Source organism: Phoenix dactylifera, chromosome 11 (genome assembly GCF_051530095.1).
Source record: "Phoenix dactylifera cultivar Ajwa chromosome 11, Ajwa_hap1_PhDact_Kaust_v1.1, whole genome shotgun sequence".
In the NCBI taxonomy this organism is placed as follows: Eukaryota; Viridiplantae; Streptophyta; class Magnoliopsida; order Arecales; family Arecaceae; genus Phoenix; species Phoenix dactylifera.
Window position 1 is genome coordinate 23,240,235 of NC_143200.1, and position 19,782 is coordinate 23,260,016.

The 19,782-nt window shown below is 38.6% G+C and overlaps 1 protein-coding gene and 1 pseudogene across 3 annotated transcripts; one reads left to right on the forward strand and one right to left on the reverse strand.

Annotated features, from left to right (window-relative positions):
* Positions 1-1,051: 1,051 nt before the first annotated feature.
* Positions 1,052-11,092, forward strand: LOC103713854 (uncharacterized). Of its 2 annotated transcripts, none has more exons than XM_008800897.6 (4): positions 1,052-1,378; positions 2,121-2,321; positions 7,044-7,201; positions 10,817-11,092. In XM_008800897.6, exons 2-4 carry the CDS (start codon positions 2,138-2,140, stop codon positions 10,922-10,924), a joined length of 450 nt encoding a protein of 149 aa, XP_008799119.3. In that variant the 5' UTR covers positions 1,052-1,378; positions 2,121-2,137; the 3' UTR covers positions 10,925-11,092. The 2 variants fall into 2 exon arrangements, with proteins under 2 accessions (XP_008799119.3, XP_008799120.3); XM_008800898.6 differs by lacking the exon at positions 1,052-1,378 and adding an exon at positions 1,427-1,777.
* Positions 11,093-17,392: 6,300 nt separating this feature from the next.
* On the reverse strand, positions 17,393-19,115 carry LOC148700717 (putative galacturonosyltransferase-like 6 pseudogene; annotated as a pseudogene). Its single transcript, XR_015971363.2, has one exon. The product of XR_015971363.2 is annotated as a putative galacturonosyltransferase-like 6 pseudogene (transcript).
* Between the last annotated feature and the right edge of the window lie 667 nt (positions 19,116-19,782).

The window sequence follows — 19,782 nt, forward strand, 5'->3', positions numbered from 1 at the left end:
GTCATAACTCTGAATTTTAGGACAACTTAAAATTGATGAATCCATTGATTTAGCATACACTTTTTGCCACATGTTTACATGTCAAGCGCCTGTGAAGCATCTAAGAACTTCATCAAATTATTCAATCAAAACAAAACAAAAAAAACTCCAAAAGCGTTACATAAATTAGAAATCTAGGATCAAGTAAACCTCGATGAACTACAACCAAAAATTAAATTTTAGCATGTTTGTTGTAATTTCTCAAAATAATAATAATAAAATCTAGAAAACTTGAATTTTATGGTTGATGCATTGCTGCGGCTCAGGTTAGTTCGGGTGGTTTAATTCCATCTATATTCTTGACCACCATGTATTCACTTCCCGAATCCGGAGTAGACCTGCTTAATGGGCGAGCCCAGGGTACCACTTGTTTAGTCGAGCTTTTAAGCCCCACTTGGCTGGGCCCAGCTTTCAGGCGCACTTAGCAAGCTCGAGCATGGTATTTTTCGAGATTTGGGCTTTTGGGTCGGGCCTCGAGTTCCCTCCCTCTCCATCATAATGCCCTCCATCTTCTCCTCCTATCCCACCATTCCACCATCCCTTTCACCTTTGTCTTCGTCTCATCCCACCATCCCACTAATCCATCGTCACCTTCATCCTCGGGATCCCACCACCCCCGTCACCTCTGCAAGCAAATGAATATTTAAATTATTTGTAGTTGCTTTAAAATATATGCAAGTAGATGAATAATCTTGATATTGCACTGATCGCTTTGAGATTTTATGCAAGGATGAATATTGTGGATCATCTATACATTCGCTTTGAGATTTGTGCAAGCGGTTTGTAATATAGATCATCCACTATTCGTTTTGAGATTTGTACAGGTGGATGGATAATTCTGTTCATGGATTGGTTGTTTTGAGAGATGTGCAAGTGGATGAACAAATAAGTTTGAAGTACTTTGAGATTTGTGCAATGGATGATCCAACATTCATCCGCCTATACAGATCTCAAAGCAACCACATGAATGATCTAAATATTTATTCATTTGGATAGATATCAAAGTCATGGATAATCTAAATTATTCATCAATTTGCATAGATTTTGAAGTTGGAATAGGCTGAAAAAAAGATAGGATATTTTGGAATAGGCTTAAATTTTAGATCTGGCCCGGCCGTTCGAGCTTGAAAACGGACCCAGGCCCGTCCCGGATTTGAGCAGGTCTATCCCCGAGTCTACCCGAGTTCCGATCTCACAACTCGAGATCTCACTCCCCTCCCGTCTCTCCTCCGCCTTATCTCTCCCTTGTTCTCCTCGCTTGGGTTCCGGCCAGCCGATTAAATCCTCCGGCTCTCCGATCGGCTACTCCGACGATCTTCGATCGCTTCAGTCTTCGGCGGTTGGTTCTTCAACCCTTTCCCCCCTCTCTCTGTTATTCTTTTTACCTCTCTGGACTCCCTCCCCTGAAACCCTAATCCTAAACGACGAGGGGAGGGAAGAAGTGGGGCCGCAGGGCAGCGTATCAACCCTATAACTGGAAACCGGTCCAATTGTCTGTGTCAATGATTGGACCGGCCTGAAAAGGAGGAAAGAATAGAGTCGGACCGGTGGTTCTTCTGGTTCACAGCCCGATCAGGTTTGGAAAACCATTCTAATTCACCTCTGTCCACCTTAAACCCTACCTCCCGAGAATCCTATTCCCATCCCGTCGCCTCCTTCCGGCGTGGATTGGGAGCCTGTGATTCGTCGCCACCTCGGTTCCGTCCAAGTCCCTCCTTTATTTTCTCCCTTCCGAGTGGTAAAAACACGAAAACCCGTCCCATTTTCTATAATGCTAGTGTTCTTGTTCTTTTCCTTTCTCATTTATATATGCATTCTAGAAGTTTTCAAGATCACCTTAGTCATAGAACCCTCCTTCAGCGTTATTTGTCAGTTGCAAAAAGATGCGTTTTTGTAATCACCAGGAATCGCCACCGTTAGCTGTTGGGCTCTTGGGCTGTAATCTTGAAGTTTCATTTTGATCAGCTAAATGACATACCTGGATTGATGACACTGATTTAATTATGCAGAAATTTTATCGCATTCTGTCATACAATATACTGCTTAAAGCTTGATTCATTATGTTGAAACTTCTGATGCAGACACCTGGTATATCATCATGTTCGTGTCACGGGTTTTTGGAAGAGTGCTGTATGCTGCAGCCAAGTCAGAGTCTTCTGCTGCTGCTTCTACAGCTTCCGCTGCTGCTGCTGCTTCGGCTTCTGCTAAGAAATTGCACAATCCTCTTCAGGAATTTTTTGAGGTGGATAGAAGAACAGATGATGAGAAGCCTGTTGTCTACGGTATATCTCTTATCCTTTTTGTTTTTAAATTTGAGATGTCTCAGAAATATTTCTCTTTGTTCTTAGGTGGGCCAGGTATTTTATCTCACACAGGATGTGACATTCTCATTCTATATGGCACACTTTATCCTTGTAATCCTTTATTGTACTGCTCTTCTTGTAAAATTATGAATTGAAAGTACAAGAGGTATCTACTTTTTATGGGGTATGGATCTGAAAAGTATTTTTCATCAAGTTTCACATATATCAAAATGGTTAAATTGTGCACGGCACGAATCTGAGATAAGAGACTAGAAGTTGTCTATTAATTGATAAGTTTAGTTCTGGTGGTGGGATTAGCAAAAACCTAGGGGATGATTGCATGAAGGATACAATTGGTGAGGACAGCAGTACATAGCATCAGCGAAAATTAGAAGTTGACACAGTTTAGTAATGCATCTTTATAATATTATATTTCATTGTTAGATCACTTGGAGATATTCTGAATTTAATGTAAAAGACATACCAACCTTTTGAAGTTTAAAGAAAAGTGGTGAAGAGGCCAATTCTCTATGTCATCCATTGGTTGATAAGTTTAGTTGACTATTTGCTGGTGGTTGGATTAGCAAAAACCCAAGGGAAGAAGGATACAACTTGGTGAGCACAGCAGTGGATAGCATCATAGAAAATTAGAAGCTAACATAGTTTTAATAATGCATCCTTATAACATTGTATTTATTGTTAGAACACATGGACATATTGTGAATTTAAGTAGAAGACCTACCGAACCCTTCCAAGGTTAACTAGGAAAAAGGGTGAAGAGGCCTGATTTTCTATTTTCATATATTAATTGATAAGTTTAGTTGATGGTTTGCTGGTGGTGGGATTAACGAAAACCTAAGGGATGAAGGATACAACTTGGTGAGAACAGCAGTACATAACACCTCGGGGAATTAGAAGTTAACCTCGAGAAGAAGCACTGGCTCTTATCGAAATTGACCTTTTGGCCATTACAATCAGCTTCTTACTTCTTTCCAGAAAGATTTTCAGTTTCTTAAGATTCCGTTCCTCAAAAAGAAAAAAGTAGATGGAAGTTAAAACACTCGGATCAGGACCTTCTTGAATGGGTGGAAGCTGGCGGCAGGGCTTGCTTGGTCAAATCGTCCGCGTATCTTTCTGATCTCCGTCCACAGAAGAGGAAAGAGCAATGCATCTTGCTCAGCAGGCGTAGCTTGGCTACGTTAAGAAGCACTATGGCGCTTTCCGTTAGTAGCCTGGAAAGCCTAGTTTCGAAAGCCTCAGCCTAGAAGCGTCTTCCTAAAACCTCAAATAGTCCAGGAAGCGAAGTGCCTTTATGAGGTTTCGATTTGCCAGATTTGCCAGACCTATATATCGTTTTTAGACCCCATGCATCAATCAGTAATTTCCTCTTCCCATTCTCACTTCTGTAGGTTTCCCCGTAATAGGAAGATCTGCGAGAACTCTTACCCATATCTTACCATTTCTTCGGAAACTGTCATGTATGCTATTCAAAAGAAACCGAGGCAAAAAAGAAGAAAAATGGTTCAAAAAGTGACTCGGCTCCCGACCGGTCCGCACAATCGGGCAGTGACCGATAAAAGTTGGACTTAAAAGTCGGATATAATCGGATCAACTTTAACCCACTTTCTAACTCGCCTAGAAAAGATCGATTGAGACTCCCTCCCTGGTCCGACGAAGTAACATTGTATTTATCTGTTAGAATGCTTGGATATGTTTTGAATTCAAACCCTTCCAAGGTTAAAAGAAAAGAGGTAAAGAGGCCTGATTCTCTATGTCATGGATTGAAGTTTCTCCTTAAACTTGATACGAAAACCAAAACTGAAAATCCTTTGGTTTCAGCCTAAATCACCCATGTCAATTCTGGGGTCGGTCTCTGAGTGTTGATTGAGAATAACTTATGGGGACAGATTAAGTGTATATGCGAGCTATTTACGTTGTTAGTAAGCTATTGCTTATATTTCTTTAAATGTTGGGAAGCATTTTCTCTAAATTAATTTTACATTATGTGATTCGTTGGAAGATGCAAGACCAATGAAATGTTAGGTTCCAAGAGCAAAGTAATTTTTTAAAGTAAGTTCATATGAATATATGCTGACTTAGTGACATAGCCTTTAGATGGCAAAGTGATGTATTACATACTGAACAATTTTTTTTAATTCTTCTTTGAAAATTTTGTTGTTTTCATGTGAAACTATTGAAAGCATACAATCAGAGGTCCCCAAATAATGTAATATATTAGAGATGATATATAACTTATTTTCTTGAACTATTTTATTTTCTTTTTGTTTCTCCTAATCTTATTGATACTTTTTTTAACGTTTTATAGTTTCAGCTGAAGCTAGATCTGAAACCATCAAATTTGCTAAACCAACTTAATTTGAAACTTATTGGTTCATCAAAATGGAAACTGAGATTTTAAACCTTGCTCTGCATGTTCGATGGTGTTTGCTTCGTTCTTCTTGATTCTATGTCTTTTTTACTTGCAGTAATGTGGGATGTGCCACAAAGGTTCTTATTAATTAGATTCAAGCACGATGTAGTGGAATGGGATATGAACCTGACCACCTGCTATGGGTAGCCTCAGCAGGTCAAAAGGAAAAATAGAACCGATTCCCATGGGTAGTCTTTTTTTTTCTTGCGGCAGTCTCTCCCCCAGATACTCTAAACAGGTTGCTATGATTACCCATAGTGTTAGTGGTTGTCTCACACCCATACACTAAATCATTGATCTATAGCTGTAAATATGTTTTTGTAAGGGCCTCTTTAGTTGCCCCTAACTGGGCATCCAAAGTCAGTTCGACCTAGCAGGAGCCCACTTCGGGTGTTTGGTTGGCACGAAGTGGAGCCGAAGTTAGTTCCCAAAATGGCCCATGAATGAGAGAAATTCTCTGGAGTGACTTCGTTGTAGGGGGAACCAAGGTCACTTAAGTGAAGTAGGCTACCGCTCAGCCCACTTACAACAAACCAAAAAGGTCTTACTTGTTGATCTATGCTTGGGGTTACCGGTTGACCAACTATATGTCTGCAATTTAGCAAAATCATTGTGCTATTGCAACTTCCTGGCATGATCTTCTTAGGCCCTGTTTGGGGGAGTTGTTGGCAGTAGAGCTTTTGGAAGTAGAACTTTCTGAAGTAGAACTTTTATAAAAAGTTTTGCTGTTTGGTAACTATATTTCTAAAGTGCTGTGGCACTTTAACATGTATTTGGTAAACAAACTGAGAAATTATCTTTGTATGACAAAATTACCATAAAGGACATTGCATAGTATTATACAACAAAGCAGAATAAAATATAACATATATTAATACATAAATATACGATATAGTATAATATTACTGTAATGTAATATAATATTATTATAATATAGTAATATAACATTGTATACTATAGCATAATAATTTAATATAATATTGAATTATTAACATAACATATCAAATGTATTATGATATAATGTAATATGATATTATATTTATAGTATAACACAATATTAAAGGTGCAAAATATTATAATTATTAGCGTACATTAATTTTTCATAATATAACATAATATTAAATTATTTAACATAACATATTAATGCATTATGATATAATGTAATATAATATTATATTTATAGTATAATACAATAATAGAAAACAAGAATATCTTTTTTTGCATGGAAGGGAGTTTGATCTACGGCTAGGATTCTTTGTTAGGGCTCCAGCAGATTTTTAGGTTTATAAAGGGACAAAGTATGTAATTATTATATTTTGCTATAGATATTTTGGTCAAAAAAAAAGCTTTCCGAAAAAGCTCAAAACAGTTTTTTTGGAAAGCTCTAAAATGGAGCTTCTTCCAAAAAACTATTTTTAACTTTCTGAAAAAGCTAAAACAGTTTTTCAAAATTTTTACCAAATACCTTTTTTCATCCAAAAGTGCTTTTGGAGGCCCAGAAAGTACTTTTTGGCCCTCCAAAAGCTCCCCCAAATGGGGCCTTAGTCACACTTCCAAATGTTTTAGTTGGAAAGATTGATTTGGAAGGCATGTTGAGCTTATTTGCTGTGATTTGCCAGACCTATATCACTTAGCTGGCTCATTGTTGATTGGAGGCCGTCTTGGATATAAAACCACTGAGCTCAACAGGTATTGCATGAAAGGTTCAAAAGCGCAGCTTATTGGTCACATGGTGATGCTCTAGGGAGAATCAGTAACAACTTTTCTTTTCTTTTTTTGAAATAATCTGAAAGTTTTTGGCTTGGTAAGGCATGAAGTTTTCCGTCTTACTCTCAGAAATAAGTATGAATGCCATTTTCAATTTAACTTGGTTGAAAAATAACTAGCAGGACTTAATTCAACTTTTTTTATGTTCTCTACTGCATCTCTATTCTTGCAAAAAAAAAAAGAGAGATTAGCTTCCTAAAGAAATTCAAACACTGGTCATCAGCAAATAGCAATAACCTACATATTCTTGTACATTTGTAGGGCTCCTAGTCAAATTTCTGTTTCCAGATTCCAGCTTTTTATGTGCTGGGATCTAGTTGCATATTAGAATTTTGATAGCACCGATAGAAATAATATGATCCTGCCATGTGTCTTATCTGAGCTTGATGTTTGACCTGTGCAGCCACACTTATTATCTGGCTCATGTATGTATTATTTAACTATGAAGTGCTTTAGAGAGTTTAGCCAAAAAAATCCCATTCTTATAGTTTTATCCTTTCCAGGTCGTAGCTGGAAAGCTTCTGAATTGCGTCTCAAATCCTGGGATGACCTTCACAAGTTATGGTATGTTCTTTTGAAGGAAAAGAACATGCTAATGACTCAGCGCCAGATGCTTAATGCTCAGAACCTACGTTTTCCTAACCCTGAACGCATTCCCAAGGTATGCTTTACCTTTTTCTGTTAAATTACCTCTTATATTTTTCGTTGGATATTTTTTTCCAAAATGTTGGATTCATTGTATATGGTCCTTTCCTTATAATGTGATTAAAACATCCGATGTGTGGCTTGATTGTTTATGGTCTAATCTTGCTTGGAAAATAGCAACATTTTATCTTAAATCTTGTAAGAGAATTTAATCTGAAATTCTATATTATTAAGTAGGGTGTTGTTTTCCTTCATAGAGTTGTTGTAACCTGGTAGCTTTGGTTGTGGGAGCTCCTTATACATTCCAATATGTTGATATGCAAGTTGCATGCTTTGTTGCACTACTTTAATTAATTTTTTTTAATGCTTAGACCAATTTCAACTTCTTGATAAGCATGTTTGTAAAAGAATATCTTAGTGTTTTAACTGGTCAAAGAGACATAGCATTTAAAATGATCCTATATGTTTTTGGTTGCCATTTAATTTGTGCAAGAATAGTTTTGATTAATGTTTCAAAGAAAATAAATTTATAATTGATTTTTACATATTAACAACATATATAGCATTAACAAACCTATGGCCTTTTTGGATGCTTGTATAAGCCATCTGTAGGATAACTTCCCATCAGCTGGAAAGCGTGAAGGGGTATACAGGTCAGCAAAGTGATAGAGAGTCTATATTATTTTGGAAGATTGAAATTATCTAATCCCTGAATCTTAGTGATAATGTAACTTACCTCTTAGAAGGAACACTAAATTCCCAAATTTTCAAGATAAGAGAATCACCACAGCCACAATTATCTCACTACCCTGCCTTGCATCTCTAGGCTTTGTTCTCATTTTTCCCACCCAATGACTTGTCTGATGGATTAGTGATGCAAGCATCCAAACAGGCTCTAAATTTCATGGTTGAAAGTTACATAAGGTTGATATGTAAGTTAAACAAGATGTGATGCTTAAGATATATTAATATTACGTAGTTTTTGTGTATAATTGTTTTAACAAACTCATGAAAATGTATGTGCAACTGCACTTTTAAAAGAGAAGATAAAAGTAACCAAAAATTATTTTCTAAAATTAACTTTATCAAGAAATACGTATGACCCAAGCTTAACCAAACTATTCATATTCAATCTAAAAAGGGAAAAATTTGAGCAGCAGCAATATAGTTTGAAGATGTAATTCTACAATTATTTAACAACATATCAATAATTCTACCTAAATCAGAATACTAATTGGCTCTCCAGAAGAAGCCTTGCACTCCCTAAATGCCATATTCTGCTCAAATTGTCACCAATACCTCAAGTATTTGGTATTTATTGATTGATTGATTGTAGCTGAATTTTTTTTTCTTTGATTAGGAGTAAAACTATTGAGGCTTGGTCTTGATAGCAGAAAAAGAAGGGTGAGAAAGAGAAAGAAGGGATGCTTGGTCTCATCACAAAATTAATACTTTGGTTTCCTTTGAAACAAAGATTAAGCAACCTAATAATCAATTTTACCCTTCAATGTATTTACCTAGATTGTAAGGATACCTTTTTCTTAAAAAAGTATGTTTTTCAAGAAAACTGTCCTCTAGATAAATCTAACCAAACTCATGGAACTAGAATGAAAATATCCAATAAAAATTGGCTGTGCATCTTATAATACATGGAGCAGTTGCATTGCACCACCCAAAAAAATTTTGGGTGATATTCCCAGAAAAATAAAATAGAAAAACAACTTAGAGAAAATATAAACCATGGGAGATTTTCTAGAATGCAAAATGAAGCAAAATGAAAAATAATATAAATGTTATAAGGAATTTAGAGAATCTACAAAACTTTTAGATATATGAAGCAAGGTACATGCGAAGAAAGTATTTAACACACAGAAATATTGGTTTCACATTTTAAAAGAAATTATTTAATTTGAATTTCATCAAAACTCAATTTGAAAATACTTTCTCCTGGATTTAAGTAATGTTGTTTTGGAAATGTTCAGATAACTTAGGCCACTAGAACAAAGTTGTGAAGGGTGAATCTGGTCCCTTTCACAGAGGCAGTATCTCATAAACTGTTTTCCATTTGATTATGTCCGTAAGCTTCCAAGCATCTAGCAAATAAGGAAGCCAGGAACTTGATTTCCTCTGAGTAAGCCAAGATATGACTGTAGATGAATCCCCTTCCAAATACCCTTACATCAAACCCGTACAAGCTGTAGCAAGCTCAGCATATGTACAGATTTGTACTGGATAATAAATCCCGCTCTAGCTGGACTTCTTACAGCAGCATCAAAATTAATCTTCAAAGTATTGGGATGTGGGGGCACCCAACACATAAGATGCATCTAAGAGGAGTTAAGGTAGTTGATTCTCTAGCTTTCTAATAGGCTTCGTGGTTAAGGTATATTCCTAAGCATGGTTGCCATCTGGATAATCTTTGCAGACTGTTATCTAATGCCTTGGAAAAGGTTCGGAGTTATGTCATTTCAGATCATCCATGGCAAATGAGCTAGATGACACCTTTGCATGCCAGTTTGTTAGAATTATAAAGTAGGAGAAGGTATCTCAAAATCTTACCAATCAAACAGAAACTTTCAGACCGTGCATCCTGTATGTGATACTCTTCCCAAGTATTTTTAACAGTTGGGCAAGAGAAGAGAGCATGAGCGACAGTTTCTCTACCCAAGTTACACCTTGAGCAATATCCCTGATCAATTCCTCTTGCAGAGAGTACATCAGCACATGGTAATTTGTTCCATGACAGTTACCAACAGAACAATTGGACTCGAGGGTGCACCTTTAGAGACTAAACCAGTTGCCATTCCAACTATTTCCTGTATGACAATACTTAATATTTAGTCGTATGGTCATCCACAATCTGAGTCTTATAGCCCTCACCCCAGCACAGCCAATCAGAAGTAATGTGCAGAGGTCTTGGTTTAGAAAGATGTTGGGCAACCAAACTTCTAGGAAAATTTTTTCTGGTTTGAATGTGCAAGGTTTTTCAAGTTAAAAATTTCAAGGTCACAATGGCTTCTTCGGAAAAATTTAAGTTTGCTTATCTACGGAAATTTATGAAAGCTTCTTGACAGAAATTTAAATAGGATTCTTTTGTATTGGCTTTATCGGAATTTAAGGTTCTTGGCAGAAATTTAAGTATGATTCAAACTTCACTTTAAGTTTGATTTTTTATGACGGCTTAAAAGGCCAAGACTTATTTAATAAGAATTAATGGCTGTGATTTCTTCTTGACAAAAATTTATTGTCACTTTTGTATATGGTACATAAGATGAATATGATAAGACATTTTAATGAACATACTGCATTTCAAGATGCTTGCTCTCCCATTACATGTCAAGGAGGCTTTTAATCTTCATCGGTCTTTCATGTTCCCATTGTAGGTGTTGCATAAGGGCTATTGATATCTTAAGAAGCTCTCCTATAAAAAGTTAAACATGCTAGTGAATTGAGTGGATTGGTCATGAAAAAAGGCATCCAGCATATTTACACTCAGAATTTAACTCACGATGCTCCTTTGAGATGTTCTTCAGTTGATGTTCTTTTCTTTTCCCCCCATTTAATGGATAAGATTCTATGACTGAATGCATTATAAACCTCTCTGATCTAGTAGCCTGAATTTAAATTGCAGGTAAGGAAGTCAATGTGCCGAATCAAACATGTTTTGACTGAGAGAGCAATTGCTGAGCCTGATCCGAGGAGGTGTGCTGAGATGAAGAGGATGATTAATGCCCTGTGATGCCTTATTGTTTTCCTTCCTCCAAGTTTTAAATCATCTCAAAGTGTTGTTTGTAAATGAGATACAACTGGTGGTAAAAACCCTTTGTTTTACTATTCTTTCTTTCAGTTGGGATACTTTTACTTGCTAAAATGAAAATTATTGCCGGACATGTGCGCCGGATTTAAAGGGTATCTTGCATTTGAGAAATGATGATTAAGTGCACTTGAAATATGCCCAGAAACAAGTACTACAGTCCTTGTATTAAGTGCTGATCCTGCCTTTTCTTTTCTGAAGTAGATGGCATTAAGAGAGTGTGGTTGCTCCGAACATACACTACTGCTTGTGTAGTTCTTCTGATAATTCCTGATAAAGAAATGCTAGTGATAGCCGGGTTGTACAATTTTCTTGATCCTTCTATGCAGCCTTCTCAAGTTTATGATCCATACAAGCGTTTATTTCCTTAATGCTAGTGGTAAGGTTTATTTTACCAGGTATACAAGCGTGAGGGGTAAATAATTAATTCCAGCACAATATCAACAAGTCGGGGATGGGAGTTTTATTTGGGGGAAGCTTAATCAGAAAGCCATCAAGCGTTTGACTACCATCTCTCTAATTTTTTTTTACTGCCGAAGCTCATTTTTTTCGAGATATCCAGATTATGGTTAGCGGCATTACTCTGGAGAGCTCTTAAATTTACTATTTTTTCAATATATTTATAATAAAATTATATGAATTATTTGTTGCAGAAAAAAAAGTCGAGGAAGCTCTTTTGTATCTATGCAACATCCTCAATAAATTATGTTTAACAATCAAATGCTGCTGCTTTTGAGTCTCCTGTGTGTTGGATGCTTGCTTCGCAAAAAGAATGGCGATAGCCAGTCCAAGAGGCCAAGGTGTTCCTTAGCCTCCACACTTTCGGCCTCACCCCCCACTCCTTGCCATGCACTCCCTCGCTCTACCCTCTTCCTCCTCTTTTCCTCACTTCCAACCTCCCCCAATCTCTCTCCGCGGCCTCGGAGCACTAGGGTTTTGCCGGCGCAGGGCCGCCGGAGCTTCCACTTCGTGGTTGCGTCACGTCTCCTTCTCCGAGAATCCCCTGCGCTCCACCTTCCAGACCAAGAAGCAGTTCTCCGACCCCGGGGATGAGGACGATGGCGGCCAAGTGAACTTGGCTTGTCATGGTCTTTAGAAATAAAGTCTTGTTAGATTTAAAACCAGCACAACTTGCAGCCATATGTGGAAGTTTAGTATCAGAAGAAATCAAAATTCGACCTTGGAAGAGCGACAGGTATTTTTCTGCACAAAACAAAGCTGAATGAATATTGATTTTCTTTACATTTAGCATTATGTATTGGTGTTTTGAACTTGAAAACCCTTTAGGTTTCACTACTGAGGTGGAACAATAACTTAAATTTTTGCAGCCACTTGTGCCATAAAGAATACAAAGGCTCAAAGGAAGGTAAATGAATGACAAGATGGAAAGAGTAGGTTTGACATTGGAAGACATTAAGAAGAGGGATTCTAATGCATGGAGCTTTGTTCCATGAGAAAACACCCAACATATGCAAAAAAGGTGGCCTGGCACAGCAAGATTTATACTCTGATGGAATCATGATAACTTGTTTTTTGATCCTTGATGAGAGTTAATAAAGGTTGAATGATAATATAGGCAACAAAATTATTTGGCGAAAGTGAAAATTCTAACAGCTAAAACATAAACTCCTTCCATCGAACTAAATCAGAAAGGTCTTAATCTTATAAATTATAATGTCTGAACGGAGGAAGAACATAAAACCTTCACAATCTTGAGTCCAGAAAACTTGCATACAAGCTTTCAGCAGTCAGATATATCACAGGGCTAAATCTCATCATGATTTAAGAGAGCAACTCTTTTGTGGACTGAAAAATAAAAGCTAGTTAAATAGTTTTAGATCCATTTCTCATGTACAAGAATTTTGAAACAAAACCGAGCAATAATCAGCAATAAGCCACCTTCTAGAAAAGTTTGCTGTCAAAATATATTCCATTAACATCTCCAGTGCAAGGAGAAAAACAAAAACTGTCATGTACTCCTCTATTTGTTGATAATGATTGTTTATATGCGTTCTTAAGGCAAAAGAGTTATTCATATTTTATATTGTACATCTGATGCAAATGCTTCCTGGCTGCATGAATTTAAGTTTAATGATGGCTGATAGTTTGAGGAGTATTCATACATTGTCATGTTATTCAGGATAAAATATTGAAGCCTGACTGCTCCATCCACGTTTGCAGCTATATATATGAAGCATCTTCTGCTGTAATTAATGTTATCAACCATTTGGAGGAGCAGTGAAACTCTCTTACATAGATACAAGATAAATATGGGGTAAAGGCCGGTAAAGAATTTATAGGTTTTGTTGTCTTCCTATTACATTTGAGATTAGCTCTTAAAATTTTATTAATTTCTTTTCCTTTCCGAATGTATTTTACAGATACCTTGTGAATTAGACAGCCAGTTTTCTGGAATGGTTGAAGCTTGGACCTCTGGTTTAACTTGGAGGGAATTAATGATGGACTGTGCTATGGATGAGGGAGATCTGGCTCGACTTTTAAGACATACTATTGATTTATTAGCTCAGGTTTGTCTCTTTTGTTGATGCTTTCTTTGTTTGAGTTTTCCTTCTCAAATTTCTAGTCAATTATTTATAAATTTGGGGACAGGGTAGTTGAAATTGTTAATTGATTGGTTTTTCAATAAACAATTTTTTTTGATCAACTGGTCAATTTTCATACAAACTTTTGAGCATAGATGCAAAATTATGATGCCAGGCCCATTCATATTCTTTTCTTCTCCTGATAGGAAGTCAATTATGTTGATGCCTCATTTTCTGTTGTTTGACGAACCTAGTTGCCAATGGAGTTCCATACGAGGTTTAATTACATTTAGCTAATTATGACACTGAATCACCACATAACATCACAACAAAATTCATAAAATTTTTCTCTGAGATCACTAGAAATTTCAGAGTGACTGAACACACTGACTTTCCAAAGTCAAACTCTGATATCATCAGAATCTTCACAAATCATGCAACTTCAAAGAGGCTTGTCAAAAATCTCAAGTTGAGCAATCATACCAAGTCTCAGTATGCAAATCGTCTCCTGGCTTTTAAAAATACGAAGAACTCTACCGTCAGAGCAGATTCCCATCCCAGCAACCAGATATGCTATAGGAGCCCTATTGGAAGGCAAGTCCAAGAAACTAATGCAACATATTCCACCCCCTGATAAAGATACAATGCTTTTGAACTTTTAGATTGTAAGATTCTTCTTCTTCTTCACCCCTATGTATGCAATTTTTCATGTATTCACTATGCTAAAGTTACAAACTACATAAAACATTCTAATAAAACCTAGAAAAGTTTCTTCTTCTTCAACCCTATGCAAGGTCTGGAATCTCGGCATGCAGATTTTCATGTATTCACTAAGCCGAAGTTACAAACTACATAAACATTCTAACAAAACCTAGAAAAGTTTCTTCTTATTCTTCTTCTTCACCCCTATGCAAGGTCTGCAATCTTGGCAGAATGACCCGATTACAAACTACATAAAATATTCTAATAAATTCTAGAAAAGTTTTTTCTTTTTCTTCACCACTATGCAAGGTCTCCAATCTCGAAAATACCTGTACTAGTTGGTACGGTTTGAGATTGCAAACCTTGCCCCTATACATGCATATTTTAATGTATTCACTCTGCTAAAGTAACAACTGCATAAAATATTCTCATAAAATCTAGAAAAGTCTGGCCACCCTTATCAGTATATATAATGGGAAAGCTTTGAGACCAGCTTCATACGGCCAGCCTCCAAGGCCTGAAGCTTCAAGGTTTCAATTTCCCGCTATTAAAAAAAAAAAAAAAAACAAGTACTTTTGTGATCTCGGTTGTACATTTCCCTCTATTTCACATGAGCACAGCTCATCAAAAAAAAGGGGGAAAATAAGCATGTACCTTGCTTGCCCTAGGCCCCCCTGTAACTCTAAATAAAAAAAGATATGCTTGGCTTCTCCAGCAAGTCCCCCATCCTAATGAAATCACAGTGCTGCATAATGTCCTGGACTCTAGTTACTCTTTAATCAAAATTTGTTAGGTTATACACTTCCATCCAAGGTCTGCAATCTCGATACCGAATACTATACCAATCAAGTGCAGATAGACTGCGGTATCGAACCGGACCGTACTGATGCTCGGTATGCTGATGCATATCAGTTTGGTATCGTTTCAGTACTTTTTAACCTTTTTTATTTTTCAATTTTTTGATTTGAAGATTATTCTAGAATTTATGGATCTTTAAATTATGATTTTAAGTATATTTTGATTTTAATATTATTTTGTTTTATATTGGTCACAAGAGACCGCATGATTGCATAATTGATGCAACTGTAATAATTAAACCTATATAATTCTAGGTAACTGAAACATAGTTATGACTCGTAGAAATCAAAATGGCATACCTTTTCAGCCACTTTCTGTTGAGCTACCTCTTCTTGCAAATGTAGTAGCAAATCAAGGTTCACCTTTCTCATTTTTCATCTACTGCAGCTAGTAGAAATTTTGATTTTGAGCAGTATTTTGTCTGCAGATTATGTTTTATTTTCCATTTCTTTGCAAGCGAAAAATCTGCAGCTCATATCTGATCCCAATCACTAGTAACATGCTGTGATCTGTCGAATGATTCACCCGAATTACCACTAATCTTCCAAAGTAAGTAGCTTTCTTCCATCTCATAGTATCTCAGATAGGAGACATGAAGATCCGCATCCATGTTCATGCTGCATAATATGAAAGTCATGATTAACCTTCTTGGCTGTTCCTTCTCTCTCTCTCTTTGCTTGTGAGCTTATCTATTGCCAGGGTTGCCCCCGCGTTAGCCTTTCGTTCTCATGGGCTACAGCATTGATGTACTCGTTGTTCCTATCATCATGCAGTTATTCCATATAATATAAATCAAAGAAACTAAAACATTATCTTAATCAGATGTAAACGGTGGCTAAAACAGAGACACATGCTGGCCTTGCCTTTACCTAAAACATTTGAATTTTAGAGTGCGTATTCTGGAATCGTAGAACTATCCTGTCACCCTGTGTCTGAGTTTACCTATTGAATGGCCATCTCCTTCCCCGTGACAAAAAAACAGAACCTTTTCATAGGCATACCGCATATTTGAAATTTGAAATCACAGTCACTCATGGAGCGTTTGATGTATTAAAGATATCTTAAATGAAAAGAGTGCATAGCTGTGACTTTTTCACTCATGGATAGTTGTTGCAAACGTTATGAAGGGATCAAACTTCATCAAGATTAGAGTGGGTTTTGATGGATGGAAGTATACTACAGAATTTATGTTGTTTAGTTCGTATTTTAAAATATATCTCACGACAGTCCTATGGTTATCAAATAATTTCAATTTCAAGTAGAATTTGTAGTTTTTTCTTTTCTTTTTAACGCTTTTCTTTTCACCATTGAACACGCGATATCTGGGCTCTCCAAACTCAAACAAAATTGAATTAAAAGGATAATTTTAAATTAAAAATTTCTAAACACAAACTAAGGCACCAGGATCAAAATGGCAGTTTTGAAAGTATCTCGAAAGTTATATTTACTCTCTCTCCCCCTCTTTAGTTTCTTTTAGGGAGAACTTTTGTGATTTATTCGGAGAGTAGTTGATTTAACATAATTTCTTATAAGCTTTTCTTGACAAAAAAAAAATGCAGTATTTAAAACACTCGCAGCATGATTTGATGCTCATGTGATGCAAATTTTGAGAAATATAAGAGGCAGCAATCTGCTTCCATCCAGAAAAGAAGTCCTGTTCATCTTTCTTTTTCAATTATTATTTTATCCTCGTCCACTCTTTAAACACGTCATAAAACAAGAAAACGATTTTGTTATTATAATAAAATCTAAATTATTTTGAAAATTGATACTCATTTTACTTCACTAATCCCTCCAATCAAGCACTAGAAAAAAATTACTCTATAAAATAGCTCATTCCTTCTACGGTACAAGAATTATTTTTTAATATTTATTCCCTCTACCAAAACAGTGCGGAGAAGAAGAAGAAATGCGGACAGCGCATGGGTCAAAACTCACCCACAATCGAACAGCAATCGCCACGCGCTGCTACTTCGGCTATTCCGATTGCGACGTACGCAATCGACTGTAAAAAGTAGGACGTGGCGATGATCGGCGTGGATGCAGCGACAGCTGGAACACACTGCAACCCAACACCAAACACACCGAAAACCCCACCCTCCTCGTTGGTTGCATCGCGTATGGCGACGATTCTGCTTCGCTTTTTGCTCCAATTCGGAGTGCGTTGGCTGTGTCCAGCCTGTACGAACAGACCTACTTAACACGTCCGGCACGTCAGGAATCCAAGGAGAACTTTCCAGATTATAAAACCAAAGACTTCAAAAAAAAAAAAAAAACCAGAAGCAGGAAGGAAAGAAATAAATCGATTTTATTATTATTGTAATTATGCTTACAAACAAATCGAACGGCAGAATTCACCAACGGTGGTTGGCGAACATCAAACTCCACCGTCCCTCAAGCCATCATCACTCCTATCATCAGAAGATGAGAAGAGTTTTCCAAAAGAATTCAAGAAGAATAACAAACTCCCAAAATTTTTATCGACAAGAAATCAATCGAACATCCTTCTCTCTACACATCAATGAGAAAGGAAAAAAGAAGGGGGGAATGAATGAAGCAATCGAGCCATGGTCTGCAGAGATCCAGATCAAAAAGAATCCGTAATCGAACAAAACGAACAAACGAGATCAATGCTCGTCTCTGCATCTCTCTGAGCGGTATTCTCCACTGCGGATCTCTCTTTCTTTGCTGTACAGCGCCGGCGGAGGGGACGGGATCGCCACCCAAAAATAAAGGAACGGAATCGACCGATATAATCTATAAAGAAAAGAGAGAGGCGGCGGAGGAGTCGGAGACGGAGGCGGAGGACGAGGGCGGTGGGAGGTAGAGATCGTAGGGGGCCCAGAGGCGATCGAGAGGGCAGGGCTTGCCGGCGTCGAGGCGGACCCATGGTTTGCCCTTGCCGCTCCAGTGCATCAGGCTCACCGGCCCCGGGTGGAGCGGCCGGCAGTTCCCGGACAAGTTGTCGCCGCCGAGGCCGTGCTGGTTCCAGCGGTGGTCCACCCCCTCCACCTCGCCGGCGAACACGAGCAGGAAAGGGGGCAGCGAACCCAGCTCGTAGAACCGCCTCCTCTGCTGCATCTTCATCCAGTGTTCGATCTTCTGTCGGTACTCCCCGGCTCGCCACCGCTCCATGTCCATCACCATCACCCCGGTATTGAAGTAGCACGGTGTCCGCCGCCGCCCGTGGAAAACCCTCTGCCCGTCCCCGCCGTCCCAGAACTCCGCCGTGAAGTAGCGGCTCAAGTTGGCGCGGCAGTACTCCGGCGCGGCGATCACCGCCGACTCAGGGAGGCGCATGTCCCAGAGGCGGCGGATGTCGTCGACGACGACGAGGTCGGAGTCGAGGTAGATGACCCGCTTGACGCAGGGCTCGAGGAGATCCGCGAGGTAGTTGCGGGCGTAGTTGAGGGGGTTCTCGAGCGCCTCCCGGATGGAGGCGGAGATGAGGCCGCGGACCAAATTCTCCTGGAAGGGGTAGATCTTGAACCGGAGGGAAGGGAAGACGGAGCGCACGGTGCGGTAGAGGTCGGAGGAGGAGGGGCCGGCGGAGACGACGAAGTGGAAGAAGATGGATTCGGGGCAGGAGGCGTGCTTGAGGATGGAGAAGACGGCGGCGATAGAGCCGCGGAGGTAGTGGGAGTCGAGGGTCATGGCGATGTGGACGTGGGAGGGGTCGCAGGTGGTGACGCAACCGCGGAGAGGGGAAGCAGGGCAGCCATCGCCGTTCCGGAACTGGGGCGCCTCCGCGAACAGCGCGGCTGCAGCGGGGAAGGAGCGGATCGCGTCGGAGGGAGAGGGGAAGAGGAGGAGGAAGGCGAGGAGAAGAGCCGAGGCCACGATTTCTTGGAGAGAACAAGGCATTGCCACGGCGAAGAGGAAGGTATCAATCGCTGGGTGTTTTTCCTTTCTTTTCCTTCCTCTTCTTTGGCGACGGAGGACTTAATATTGGGAAGAGAAGGAATAAATATGGGAAGGGGAAGGGAAGGGAAGGGAAGGGAGTCCTTCTCTTGAGTGTGACGGTGGGGTCGGACGCGGAGTCGTTTTTAAAGTCGTTACGAAATGCTTCGTGTTCTTGAGGCTTGAAGGAGTCCGCGTATCGGTCTTGATGATTCGGAGGAGAAAACGCGTTTAAAGTTTTGTTTCTTGACCTATGCGGCTTGGAGCCTGGGCGCGATCGGAGCGGTTAACCGTTGCACATGGGGTTGGTGATTTGACTCGGTGGCTGGTGCTGCGTCGAGGAAGGCGAGAGCCAGATGGTTTGGTCTACCGGCATGTAAAGATTGATGCGGTTTCATCACATTGGATGGTTGATAGACCTAGCCTCCCATCAGCCCTGGGTACGTTTTTTTTCCTCAATTTTTTTTTTTTTATAAAAAGACACTGAATATGGGGATGGTATTTACTATTTAGATATGGATTGCATGTAGATTGGATTAAAAATTTACCAATTCAAAACCGATCTATTTATTAAATAGATAGTGAGGTAATCCAATTCGATCCACGTAACTTGTTTATTAAATAAATCAAATCGGGTTAAATGGTTAAATAAGTTAAGTGGATTTTTAACGGATTAAATAGATTCAAACTGATGAAATAAGCTAAGCAAGTTGGTTAGGAGTTAAGTAAGTTTTAAACATATTAAATAGATCGAATCATGATCTGATCTTTTTATTAAAT